The sequence below is a fragment of the Morone saxatilis genome, unplaced genomic scaffold, assembly GCF_004916995.1.
Source record: "Morone saxatilis isolate NCDOM2014 unplaced genomic scaffold, NCSU_SB_2.0 Contig7, whole genome shotgun sequence".
Classification (NCBI taxonomy): domain Eukaryota; kingdom Metazoa; phylum Chordata; class Actinopteri; family Moronidae; genus Morone; species Morone saxatilis.
Genome location: NW_023340246.1, coordinates 1,965,789 through 1,979,007, shown reverse-complemented (window position 1 = coordinate 1,979,007; position 13,219 = coordinate 1,965,789). Strand labels below are relative to the sequence as shown.

Sequence of the window (13,219 nt, the reverse complement as noted above, 5' to 3'; positions counted from 1 at the left end):
AGGGGTCTGAATACTTTCCGTACCAACTGTATGTCAGTGGTCTGGATATACGTAAAATAAGCAATAAAGGTTTTGCTCTCACCCAAGCCTATGGTTTTCTATACAATCCCGTGAATAAAGGAGAATTTACAATACGCTGTCTTCCCTCAGCTTGTAAACATTGTGACAAAAACAAAAGCCAATCTTATTTTCCTCAACCGAGCAATGTGAATAATGTTTGCCAGTGTCCCTTTAAATGCACCCATATGGTTCGCAGAGCATGACAATCAAACTCATGGTGTAAAAACAGGAAAAAACAATCCGGTATTAAACTGTTAGCGGCTAAAAATCTATATTCCCACATCAAACATTCCCTCCATCTTTTCAACACAGAAACATTCTCGAGAATTAAATCATGGACTGAACGAGACGCAGATGTGCAGCCAAAGTTAGAATTAACTGCAACTACCACTGCTGCAGAGCAGTTCCTGGACAAAATGGTACTCCTATATAATGATGAGCTTATGGCTGTTTTCACACTGGGATCATTTGTTTGAGTCTGAACTTGTGTGAAATGACCCCAGTGCCCTTCACTGTGTCGGTCTGCTTTCACCTTTATGTACTGATGTTGCAATCAGTTTGCCGAGTTCTTCTCTCAAAATGCAGGTGTTTCCAACGCACTGGCAGCAAATCTTAATTTTGATGTTGTTTAAGCTTTAAGAGTTCAGTATGCTTAAAATATACCAGGTCTAAGGTAAAGTACCTGTTCTGGATAGCCACATGTACAGGTGGGCTTAAAATATTGCTGTCATAGCCTCCTCTCTGCAGCATCCCACTGCCGCCTCTGTCGTCCCGACACACGCTCTCCTCCAAGCATTTATTAAAGGGAAGAGTGGGGTAAAGTGAGTAGGGTAAAACCAGTTTCTCTAGCTGCTCTTAGGTCTTTGAACAGCTCCCCCCTTATAATTGACAATTGTTGTAACGTGATGTATTATGTATATCCTTCTTGTTAAAATAAATGTAAATAAAATTGGTAGTGAAAAAAGGGTTGTTCAGCTCTGCAGGAGAGGTTGCTGTTTTAAAAATATAAGCACTATCAAGTCAGTGAGTCAGTATCAAGGAATCATGTTGTGCACACAGAATGTCCATGTTCATCATTCAGATAACATTAATAGTTAGCAGTTAGCTAATAGCTACAAGTAAATATACATTACTAGACTCCGTAAATTTAAAGTTTACGTCATTATTCAACACTTTGGTCTCAGGTAATATTAACATCGGACATTGCAACTTTAAATATGACAGAAACTAAGGAAATAGGTCTCCTTTAAAAACTGCTAAAACTTAATGACATATTTATTATTTTTTAAATCTCCGAGTGGAGAAATTCTTTGTTTACATGTTAAAAGTAGGATTATTTTCGGGAGCCTTGGTAGCTCACCTGGTGCACCATGTACCAAGGCTGAGTCCTTGCTGTGGCGGCCACGGGTTCGAATCCGACCTGTGGCCCTTTGCTACGTGTCATCCCCTCTCTCTGCCCCCTTTCCTGTCCATGTCTCAAGTTGTCTTAAACTGCTGTCCTGTTACATAAAGGAAAAAAACCCTCCCAAAATATATATATATAATATGAATTTATATATGTAGAAAAAAAGAAATGTTTTTAGTCCCACTTCAGTTTGCAGGCCTGTAATTTATTATTGTTTTATGCCAGGGTTGTCTCTTTGGAGGGAAAAGATCAAACACAAATGAGTCCAACATTCTCTGGCCTGAGTGATCACTACCTGCTGTTTAGAACAAAGTGTGCTTTTCCACTGAATAATGAATCTTTACTCTCAAACATTTGCTGTTGCTTTTGAGCAGCAGCGGTGCATTAAACGCGCAGGCGGCCTGCACATGCACTGGATAACTTGCAGTTTACTCTGTTTGATTTTACTCTTTCTAGATCTCCCTCTGGATTATAAGTTCCCCAGGTTTTCTCCCGACAAGCCCTGCACCACCGGCTACTACCCCAGGCCCCCGGATTCTTTGCTGAAGAGGTGCGAGAGTTTGTCATAAAAAAAAAAAAGGAAAAAGTTTGGGAAAAAAGTCCTCCCTTACCCCTCTGCCTCAGGAGAGGAATGTGCCTCCATTTTTGCCTGTAGTTTCCCACCTGACCCCGCCGCCATCTGTGGAGCACAGGAAGCATACACTCCTCACCCATTCAGAGAAACCATGTGAATGTAAGCCACAGTATCTCTCTGTAATAACGCCTACATTTGAACGTTGTTTCGTGGTTTAGTGTACTGTACACGTGGAAATACGACATAATAAGTGTGCGTGTGTGTCTGCATACAGTAATAATAGGAAATGTAGTGTTTTTATTGTTTCATGTGTGAGGCCGCTGTTATTTTTAATGGTAAATCCGATTTCTTCTAACTTTTCCCAAATAAAGTGAACATTTTACCGTCTCTTTATCCCTGAAGTGATTACCTCAAGAACGTTATCCGCTGTAAGCAGAACGCAGATGGTCACAGTGTGTTTGTCCCCTAAAAACCCCTTTGGAATCATTGTGTCGGTATTTCTGTATAACACTGTTATTGTGAAGTCTACTTCTTTTAAATATAGTTTAACTGTATGCGTTTTAGTAACCTTAACATGAGGTTTAAGGTCTAATGTTTCCCTCGTGTCAGTTTCGTAGAGGGTGTTAATCTTCAGGTCATTGTTGCTAAAGAACTGGCACAATGCTGTCCTTTTGTGTTGGCTGTTTCAAAAAACACAACTTTGGGAAACAATAATAATAATAATGATAATAATGGATGATGAAGACTATGCTAGATGTTCTCTGTATTATTTTTGGTGCAACAGTGACATGTGCTTTTTGAGTGATTGTGTAAAAATGTGGACTACTTGTGCTTCATTCATATGCAGTATCAGATTGAGATATGCTTCAGCCGACTTCTGAATGGTTATTTTGTCGGTGTCCATAGACAAGTTGTGCCATAATATTTAGGGAACACTCAGTTTGGGAGAAATCTGTGGAAGCCTGTTGCTGTCGAGTCACAGAAGATTGATTTCTGGTTTATCTCTGTGCATCTGGGAAGTGTTTAGCCTGGCTTAGAACTAAGACTGGACCACAGAAAAACTGTTATCCTCAGTCCAACATGGAAAAATACAACTTGCGACAACTCTAAAACTTAAATGTTTGTTCTTAAGAGCTACCAAGCTTGTCACAAAGATGAGAGCTCCAAAAGTTACTTGGGTTCACTTGACTGCAGTCAGTTAGACTAGAGGTCTTCACTAGTTCACTTGACTGAGAACCGAGCTGGGAGCCCAGTCGTGCCAGGTCCAAACTGTGTTCTGTCTAACTGGGTACGGTTGCAATCCTGTAACATTCCTCAGTTTTGGGTCTGCATGTCAATATGTGTAACTGGATCTAAGTGTTCTCAGTAATAGCTATCATCTGTTTGGGTCAGTTCAGGTCGGTGCCATGCCATTGTTCACCCATTATTCCGAAACCCCAAAAGTCTTAATATACTAAACAGAACCAAGTAGTCTTGTTGCCTAAACCTAACCATACTGCAACCGTTCCATAATGTTAACCAAATGTTTGTTATTGTTACCATGACAATGAAGGTCAACTGATGTTTGCACAGCAAAATACAGTAAGATATTAATCTTAATTAATATTTAGAACAGCAGGCCTTCAGAGCAGTGGGCTTTTATTTTCAGGATAATGGGCTGTCGGACCAATGGGCATTCGGTCCAATGGGACAGTTTTCAGACTATTAGGGTTTCAGAATAATGGGCCTTTCCCATTCAGGTTGACCACATTTTGGCTCAGGTCTAATTATCCTTGGGTCTGTTCAGATTAAGTCTGTATGTCCTTGGGCAGTTGGGTCTCTTATTATAGAGTTCTGTTTTGGATTGGGTCTAAAATTTTCGATACAATTCTGATGAAAATGTGGTAACGGGTCACAAAGAGGACATTTGAGATGCTACATGGTAGGGCTGTCACTTTTTCAAAATGTCAAATTGAAACAAATGTTAGCAAACTGCTTTACCTTTGTCCATGAGTTTTCAGTGCCAAATCCAGAATTCTTCCGTGTTACTTCTCATATGGTTTGCAGTCATCTGTTTAGCACAGTTAGCTAGTTTACTCCATTTTCTGTTAGCTAAGGCGACAACAACAGCCTAATTTGCTAAGGGCAAGGCAATAGAACAGAGTGACCATGCATCTTATAAACACAATGTACAAGGTACAAAGTTTCAGAGAGATTATTACATGCCTAACACTTTCTTTTATTCAGTGCCTGAACTGTAGTTTACAAATAATTTTCTTTGGAAGTACTTTTGACAGAGCTCGACTGGCTTCTTGGCTAGCTGCTAGCTAGTTTGCTTTCTAGTTCATTTTAGTCTTTGTGCTAAGCTGGGCTCAACATCCTAAAATAATACGGGTTTCAATCTTCTCATCTGGCTTTGAGCAACACATGAAATGAGAAGATTTCCCAAATGTGGAAGTGTTCCTGTAAGATAACCATCATCTCACAAATAGAGAGGGAATACAAGTGTCGGCATGTATGTGAGATTGGTCATCCAAAGTGAATTATTACTTGTGCTGTGTGTGCAAGTGTTTTATGCATACAGCTGTTGTGATTGTACTATTATTTTCTCATCCAACCTGGAAAATTTGACATGCACATTTGCCTTATGTTGGATTCATTTGTGGTCTTAAGTTCTTTAAAAACACAGGGAAAGTTCAATTCTGTGTTCCAGTGTTGAATTACTGTCAATTAAATAAAATGTTCTACAATTTTCTTATATATGGCTTTCTCTTTTTGAGTTTTCTTTGCAAGCTTCAGCAAACAAAGACTTGTACTGTACACACACTGAGAGAACAGCGCAGGTTTAAAGGGGAATACATGAAGCATGAGCTAGTTTATTCTCATTCATTTTGTGTAAATGGGAAGAGAAGCAACAATGTATTTCTTTCGCAGTTAAAGCATGTATTTTTTTTCAACATACTCATCTGCAGCATCCCTTCAGGGAAAAGCAGAGACCTGCAAGGTTAAAGCCCAGTCTCACTTCTGTCCCCAAAAGGGGCGGAGTCAGACATTATAAACATTTGGTGCTTAGCCCACACCTATGGGGGACTTTTTTCCCTCCCAAAACACACTGCACTATTTTTCAATCATATCAATTCATTGATAACGGCCCAGGAAAAAATCCTCCTGTAGAGCGTATGTCCTAATTTGTATGTAATTGCTCTCTACCTGTCTTCATCATTCTGAAACCAGAACACAACAAATGCTAAAGATGACTCCTTTTCATTGCTGCCACCTAAAAAGGGTCCATCACTATTATTTTTAAGTTACATAACAAAAGTAGGGGTGTGGGGGGATTTGGCATAAACTAATCTCCTAACTATGCTGGAGTCAAGTTCATAATTTTTAGTTTTGTTTGTTTATATCTATAGTCCATAACCTAGAAAGATAGCTAGCAAGCTTCCTCACTGAGGCAACACGACTGAATGAAACACATCACACACACAGGGTGGACTGGGGAAATAGTGGGTGATATGATATTTCCCCATTAATGGAACTTTTGCTTTCACTGATTTCCAGGTCCGGTCAGAGAGACTGAGGGGGAATGACCCAAAGTTGAAGTTATTTTAAAAGCCTAAAAGATTTGTGGCCCACAAATGAGTCCTTGCTGCTGTGGCCATGGGTTCAACTCCAACCTGTGCTGCATGTCATCCCCTTTCTCTCTCCCCTGTCCTGTCACTCTTCAGCTGTCATTATCAATTAAAGACAATTACAATGAATTATTGCCCCAACAATATGTTTTTAAACTGCACAGCTCAGCCACTTGGCCACACTGTTATATTTAGCATTGGCTGCTTCAAGTGTAACACTGTAACCAAACCCTTGACCACTCATTTGTTTTATAAAACACACATATGCTCAGATGAAACACTGTTACCAGTTTGTAGACTGAGGAAGGCAAATGATTTCATCATAAAATTGTAGTGAGGTCCCATTGATAAGGTCTGATTGCTTCTTTTTGTTGATTTAACACAGTGAGCATATAAGGGAGTAAAGCGTGCTGGTTACTATTTCACATTTGAAGATGACAAGGTTGACAGAATAACTGATACCAGAGCTGCCATACTTACTGTCTCAGAGGCTCATTCAAGACTGTATTTTCCTGAGGTACACTCACTTGCCATTTTATTAAGTGCAGCTCAAATTGGCTATTGGTAACAGCAGCACACCCCTAAAAAACGCCTGGCCACCTCAGCTTGGTGTCAAATACTGGCAAATGTAACACTTTAATAAAGATAACATGTTAAAACATAGAATTTAATGATCTGTTATGGCTACAATTTATAATAAGTGACAGGCTTACATTCAATGAAAAAAGACAAAACTATTTATTAATTTCTAAATCCACCTTTAGATATTTCTATTCAGTGTTTTACTGATCAGTTCAGGAAGAAAGCTTCTCAAAGCAATGACTTAGTATCTGAGAAAGTTTCTCATTATTTTGAGATGCTTAGTCGATATTTTGAGAAAGTTTTCCCCCATCACACTGGCTGCCATATTAAAACATGCAGTATTAAAGCTGGCTGTGTTTATGAGGCAGTATGTAAGAAGGACTTTCTCTCCACTACCTGTGGAGTGAACTCGCGGGGCAGAGTGGGAGGAGGGCGGCCACTTGATTCATTAGTCTCCTTTAAGCCTCTCTCTCTCTCCCCTGCCGCCCCTCCTCATTCGCCAGCATGACGCTCCCTCTGCACTCACACATTCTTTCCCTCCACTCTCTCACTCCGTTTCGTCCCTAAAACCGAACTTTTCAACAGTATCGATAATCTTTCGGAAACTGCCCCGCTGCGAGGGGAAGAAATGCCGCTTGTGTCGACGGGAACTCGGCGTAGTGAGCGGCTCTTCTGACAGGTAACCGCTTTTTCCTCTCCGCTCCCGAACCTTCTAGTCCGACAGGAACAAGGCAACGTTTGTGTAAGGTTTGGATTATCAATAGCATCGATAAGTGGTATCACTGTTCAGAATTGACTTTGGTGTTTGGTGGAGAGGGGTTTATAGAAGAAGGGCAGCCGCAGGTTTGTGATATGACACTTGTAAAGTTAGCTTAAAGTTTGAAAAAAGTAAAGTAGCATCTTATTGGCGTTTATCAGTGGAGTGCTTCTTCTGGCTGGAACAGTTTAAAGTGGTTGACAGTATAAAACCTCTGCTGTTAAAGCTTCTTATAACTGTTGGGTGACAGTTTATCACTCATAGCTATTAGCTAACTGTATTTAAACAGCACTTCATGTTTTAAAGTAACTAAGTCAGAACATGGGAATAGCTAGTAAGGCCTGAGGCTAGGTAAAACTCTTGATATAAGTGTGCATTGTTTTTAGCTCATTATTTTTACACTGACATCACAATTGTGTCTGTTGCTACAAAGTATAGAAATATGCTGCCATAGTACATAATGATTACATAATGAGAGTAACGTCTGTAAGTTCTGTAAGGTTCTGTAGTACGTTAGGTAAGTTTTATAAAATAACTTTTTGTCATATTCACTGAGACTTTCCCTATACCCTTACAGTACAATGAGACAGATACTGTGCTCCTAATGGCATTCACAAGAATCTGCTGAGCCCAAATGAAAACCAATCAGAGCCAAGAAATTCAGTCAGTCACTTCGGCTGGTGGCTTGAAGATAGTTGGTTGTTCCCAGGTCCAACACTGGGAATGAGACTCAACAATCAAAAACTCATTTTCATAAAAATGACCTGCAGCTTTAAAGCACGTCCTAGCTAACAGTTGAGGTCATGTCATTTTCTGGGAGTTTGGGGGTATTTCCAACAGTGGGGGACTTTATATGTTATGGTAACACTTCATTTCTATAGTCTGCCTATAGATTTTGTCTGTAGGTGTTTAATTGACAAGCTGGTGTATGTGACAGTTCATGAACATACTCTAACCAAGAGGTTTGTGCCTAAAACTGAACCTTAACCACAGTGGCGTAATATCAGAAATATGGGTGTTGGATTTCAGCTAATAAGCCGGTGAAATGTTACAAATACTCTATAAACTGTCTATAGGCAGACCATACAAATGAAGTGTTACCTATTTTATAATTAAAAACACACGTCAGGCACATTTTACACAAATTGTATAACCTTTTAGCTAAGTGGTTAAAAAACAAGGTAAAACCACTTTCCTGCCAGAAATACTAGTGTGTCCGGGTGAATCCTGGTAAAAAAGGAGAAAGTCATCATAAGTTTAAACATTTTTATGAACTAATGGTTTTCATTATGCCGGACTTTTTTGCTGCACTGCCCTCAGCACCCCTACTTCCAGCACCCATGATTAATAATAAAGTAGGTTTTAGAAGTGAATCCGTGTAACACCTGTTTTAGTGTACTGTTTTAAGATTTCAATCTGAAAATAACTCATTAAAGAATCAAAGCACTGGATACAAAACCTTTAATACAACTGTACTACAGACACAGCTGGTAGAAAACATTACTCTATACGGACCTTTCTATAAAAATGTTATTTATGGTATTATGGACACGGCTTTTATACACATTTACACCTTCCTTTTTGAGAAATATAATTTTAGGGCTGCAGTTAACAGTTATTTTCATTATCCACTAATTTATCAATCGTTCTTCTGATTAATTAAAAAAAGATGCTCTGATGATGAGGCCGCCACATTACCTTGTTTGCCTTTGACTATTCATCCAACATTGGAACGGATTAACCAACTCCAGTCTATGAAATGTCTTGCCCAAAACCCAGAGATATGTATGCAGTGATATAAAACACAAACAAGCATGTTTGGCATTTTAAATTTGCCATAAATCTTTTGTCAAATGACAAATGCAATTAAATGCATTGAGCCTCAGTAAAACTCACTGCAGTACAGTTCTGGCTTTAAGCACTCATCAGAATACATTGCAGTAATGCTGTTGTCAATAAGAATGTCTTAAAGACCTATAACAGGGTCTACCAAAACATTGAGTGTAGAGTTATGGCCCAAAGCAAGTACGTTTTAGATCAGTGTAATTCAGGCTTACAGGCGTCCTCAGTACAAATAGATCCCTGGCTGCTGCCACACTTACAGCTTTAGCGTGATAAATCAGTTGTCTTGGCCACTATCCTCACGTTCACCACAGAGGAATGTGTCTTCTCATAAGGGCTAATGTCAAAATGAACTTAAGGAGGGGCAGTCATTTTACACGCCAACTTCAGTCTTTCCTTGTTTATCAAACACAAAGTGCAACACCCGGACAGCTCACTGCATCAGAATGGACTCCGGTCTAGACGCCGTTTAAATCACTACCAAAAGCTTTTCCACCGGGCCTTCGCCAACAGCTCCACTAAGGTCATGGAATTTACTCTCATGTTCGGAGCACAGACGGTGGGCCAACTCTTGTCTTTCTGTAAAAGCGGCGCAGTTTGGTTTAAAGGCTGTTTCAGTGGACCAGAGTAATGTTACTGCGGTAATGGGCCATTTATGACCTCCAGGCCTGCTCGTCTGGCCATCTGGGTGTGCATGGCTAGACTTGTCTGACAATGGCAACTCAGAAATAAATGTCGGAGAGTGAATATTAGGTAACACAGTGTGCAGAGGTGTAGTACAGTGTCCAGATTTGGCTGCTAGGTGGACAAAGTAAGTGAGGATTTATGGCAGAAGGGTATTGTGGTCATCTTGGTATCAATAAAGAAATAACAATTTGGAGGAAATATGTACAAAGTTTAAACAAGATGACTTCTCCCTAGGTTTCGGGGCAGTACAGTGGTTAGTTCTTTACTGTGCTGTTCAGTAATGACCTACATCAGTATGGAAAGCCTGCATCATCAGGACTACAGCTGTCTCTAATTATTCAAGGAATGCAGGGCTTTTGTAAGAAAAGGCTGTGCAGAATATGGGCCGGCTTTCTCAAATCCTTCTCTTCCCCGCACTTCTCCCTCTCAGCTGAGCTCCGTCGGCTGTCCCTCTCTGATGACACCATGAGAACCCACACCCGCGGGGCCCCCACAGTCTTCTTCATAAGTCTGCTGTGGCCCCTGCTCGCCCCGGTGGTGGCGGCAGAAGTAGACCCCAGTGGAGGAATCCCCTTCATGGGAGGCAACTACGATGGTCATCCTATGCTGTACTTCAACCGGGGTTACGTGGAGGAGATGCAGTACGCGGCCGCGGGGACTCATCGGGACATGGCGAGGAGGATCCGCGAGGCTGGCGAAACCATGCTGGAGCACCCAGAAGTGTACCTGCCCCCCTGGAGCCCCGCGGAGTTCAGTGCCCGCTGGAACGAGGTGTACGGAAACAACCTGGGCGTGCTGTCCATGTTCTGCCTGCTGTACCCCCACAGGGCCGGGGCCCTCGACCTGGCAAAGGACTACATGGAGAGGATGGCGGCTCAGCCTAGTTGGTACATTTTCTGTCTTTTTATTATTTCATATGTTTAATATTTTTAATTAAAGCCACAGTCTGCGTATTGGGAAAATGTTGGACCCTCCAATTCAGATTTACTTCCTTTCTGTCTGTTTTTCATTTTAGAGAGAAAACTAGAAATCTTTTCAGAGTTTACAGATGGTGCCTGATATAGGTTTCCATCCCCATGTGTGCATCAACTGGGTATTAATGCTAAATCCTCCCCCTTAGAGGCTTTCTAGTCAGTCCCATCTCCGGAGTCTTCTCATTTTTCTCTGTGGGCAGAGTTCTGGTAAAGATGCATTGTGGTCCGATAAGTCTCTGGTCCAGGAATATGTTTAGCAGCTGTTTTCTGACCATGCCCCCCCCCCCATGAAAGGAAATGAAATGTTCAGATGTGAGCTATGTAGCCCACTACAGTGGCCCGGGCTGAGATTTAGGGTCCAGGTCCAGGTTAAAGCTGCAGTAGGTAACTTTTATAAAATAACTTTTTGTCATATTTACTGAAACTTGCACTATCTCCTGACAGTAGTACTTGAGACAGATAATCTGTGAAAAAATTAGGTTCCTCTGGCTCCTCCTAGTGCTCCTAGTGGTATTTGTAAGAAATCCACCAGGTCTGAACAAAAACAACCATTTAGAGCCAAGAAAGATATGAAGACGCATTGGGTTGGAGGCTTGACCATAGTTGATTGTTGAGTTTCATTCCCATATTAATTCATCTGTCAGTTATGTTTTTGATTAATAATTTTCCCTTAATGCCAGAAAATAGACTGCGTACCCAAGATGGTAATGACTTTATAATGATTATAACTTGTGACCCCTTGAAATGAAGCAATATTTTTAAGTGGCCCCCGGTCACAGGTCACATATGTGGCAACAGTTAGCTAAAGACTCATGTTTCCTGCTCGGACTGATTCATTGGAATCTCTTCAGAGGCCTGGGGAGCTAAAATGATCAGCAAAGGTTAGAGCAAAAAAATGTTTCCTGTTCTGTGAATCATCTCGCAATCCTTGAGATTAACCTTTGACCTTTGTTCCCCTTGGAACCACTGGTTTACAGTATTTCTATGTTGGAATATCAAGTTTAACATGGCGGACTCTGTAGAAGAGGACCTAAGGTTTTGAGATATCCACCTCTTAGATTTCTGCCTACACCAGATTACAGTCTGTACTGTCAGCATTTCTCATTTATTTCCTGGTAGAACGTAGTTCCAAAGAAATCTGCTCAGCGTGACATCAGGGCCTAATTTAGGGCATCTGGACACTGGTTCCTCGAAAAACAAAAAAAGTTATCTATGGCTACTGTACCTACGGCACCAGAGGAAGTGAGAATATGATGTCATTTTGGTGACATCCTCCTTCCTTCCTTCCTGTTGTACTCAGAAATGCTTAATAATGTAAAACAGTAGCTTCCTTTCGTTGTGAGTCCGTTGACTCAGTACTTGAGCACTTCTCATCCATCTTGGCTGAAAAGTCCACTATAGACCTTGGAAACAGTGGTTTCCAATCAATTGTTCAATGTTAAGTACATTAAAGACACACAAAGGGCAACCATTTACAGCATACTGCCTTTAGAAACTGAGTACACTAAGCTGTATCAGTAATCATTATACACATTAGTAAAGCATTAATCAAACTAATAACTAACAGCACTTAACTTCAGACAACCTTATCATACTTTAACAGTTAGCTAGTGTTTCTCTAGTGGAGACCAAACGTTAAAAATCATCCATGTTAGCAGTTTGAATTCAACTAAAAGCTCCCTGCCCCAAACTCCCTTTAAAAAAATATCACATTGAAAAAATTTGAACGTGTCAGTAACAATACGTAACTCTAGAAACATGAGCTAAAGGCCGTTATTTGTCGATAGTATTCTGGTCAATACAGTATCAATATCATCCATAAAGATAATGTACATTTTGCTGCTTCAGCTCACTCAGCCTCCGTTGTAGCTGCGCTCCTTCAGTGGGAGAACACTATGGGAATGAGAGGTGGACCCTAAAGAGTTAAGATTTCTCACTAAAATTAGTTTATTCACTGTCCATTTGTGTGTGTCAGTATCTGAGAAGTTTTTTTTATTTTTTTTTGGGCTGTTACCAAAGAAACTATCGGTTCGCTGCTTCCTGTCTGGTGCCGGCTACCCGTGTCTGCTCTCACTGGCTGAAATTCACTGCATGGCTCCCCCAGTCCTCTCTGACCCGACCCGATATTTAGCCTACTAGATATTTCTGTGGCGTTGACAGGAGCAATCTGATCGGGGGCAGTTGTTGGCAATCTCCAAAATAGTCGGCAAGTGGAAAATCAGGGCTCAAATCACGTAGTGTGAACTGAGCTTTAGGCTTAGAGTTCAAGTGTTCGGACACAGCTGCAAAACAACCTATAACAACCTTTTGTCTCATTACTGTCTTTCAAAAATAGTGTGTGGGTTGTTTTTTTCTGAATTTCAACAGCATAATGAAAAACAAGAAGGAAAAAAGTGTGCAGGCTTTACTGTAATTTCAGATACTATATACGATATTTACTACTACAGCTACAATTAGAAGCACCGCAGTAGTGAATGGTTCATATGGACTTAATATAGACAGCAGCACATTGTGTTTTTTTTCTATATTAAAAAGCTCTGTAAAGTCACTGAAACTGAACAGCAGGTTCGCAGGTGAACATCATTCAGAATTTACATCCGTACCAAACACCCTGACGGTATTTGTCAGTGCTAAACTGCTCGCCATTACGCAGTCTGAGCACCTCCAGGGTTAGAGGAGATTCCTGACACATGGGGCAAAACCCTGGATTGTGGCAGCTAATTTTAT

General features: G+C 40.7%; 2 protein-coding genes across 4 annotated transcripts in view; both read left to right on the top strand.

Annotated features, from left to right (window-relative positions):
* Positions 1-2,756, top strand: part of nt5dc1 (5'-nucleotidase domain containing 1) — a 64,674-nt gene extending 61,918 nt beyond the window's left edge. Inside the window, exon 15 of the mRNA XM_035679079.1 lies at positions 1,922-2,756. Within this exon, the coding sequence (XP_035534972.1) occupies positions 1,922-2,034 (113 nt within the window). The 3' untranslated portion in view covers positions 2,035-2,756. The remainder of the gene's footprint in view (positions 1-1,921) is intronic.
* Positions 2,757-6,701: 3,945 nt separating this feature from the next.
* dse (dermatan sulfate epimerase) overlaps positions 6,702-13,219 on the top strand; it is a 26,102-nt gene continuing 19,584 nt past the window's right edge. Inside the window, exons 1-2 of one of the 3 annotated variants that reach the window (XM_035678801.1) lie at positions 6,772-6,911; positions 9,949-10,405. In XM_035678801.1, coding sequence (XP_035534694.1) covers positions 9,984-10,405 — 422 coding nt within the window. In that variant the 5' untranslated portion in view covers positions 6,772-6,911; positions 9,949-9,983. Of the gene's footprint in view, positions 6,912-9,948; positions 10,406-13,219 lie in introns of those variants that run through there. The other 2 variants (XM_035678803.1, XM_035678802.1) reach the window with 2 other exon arrangements.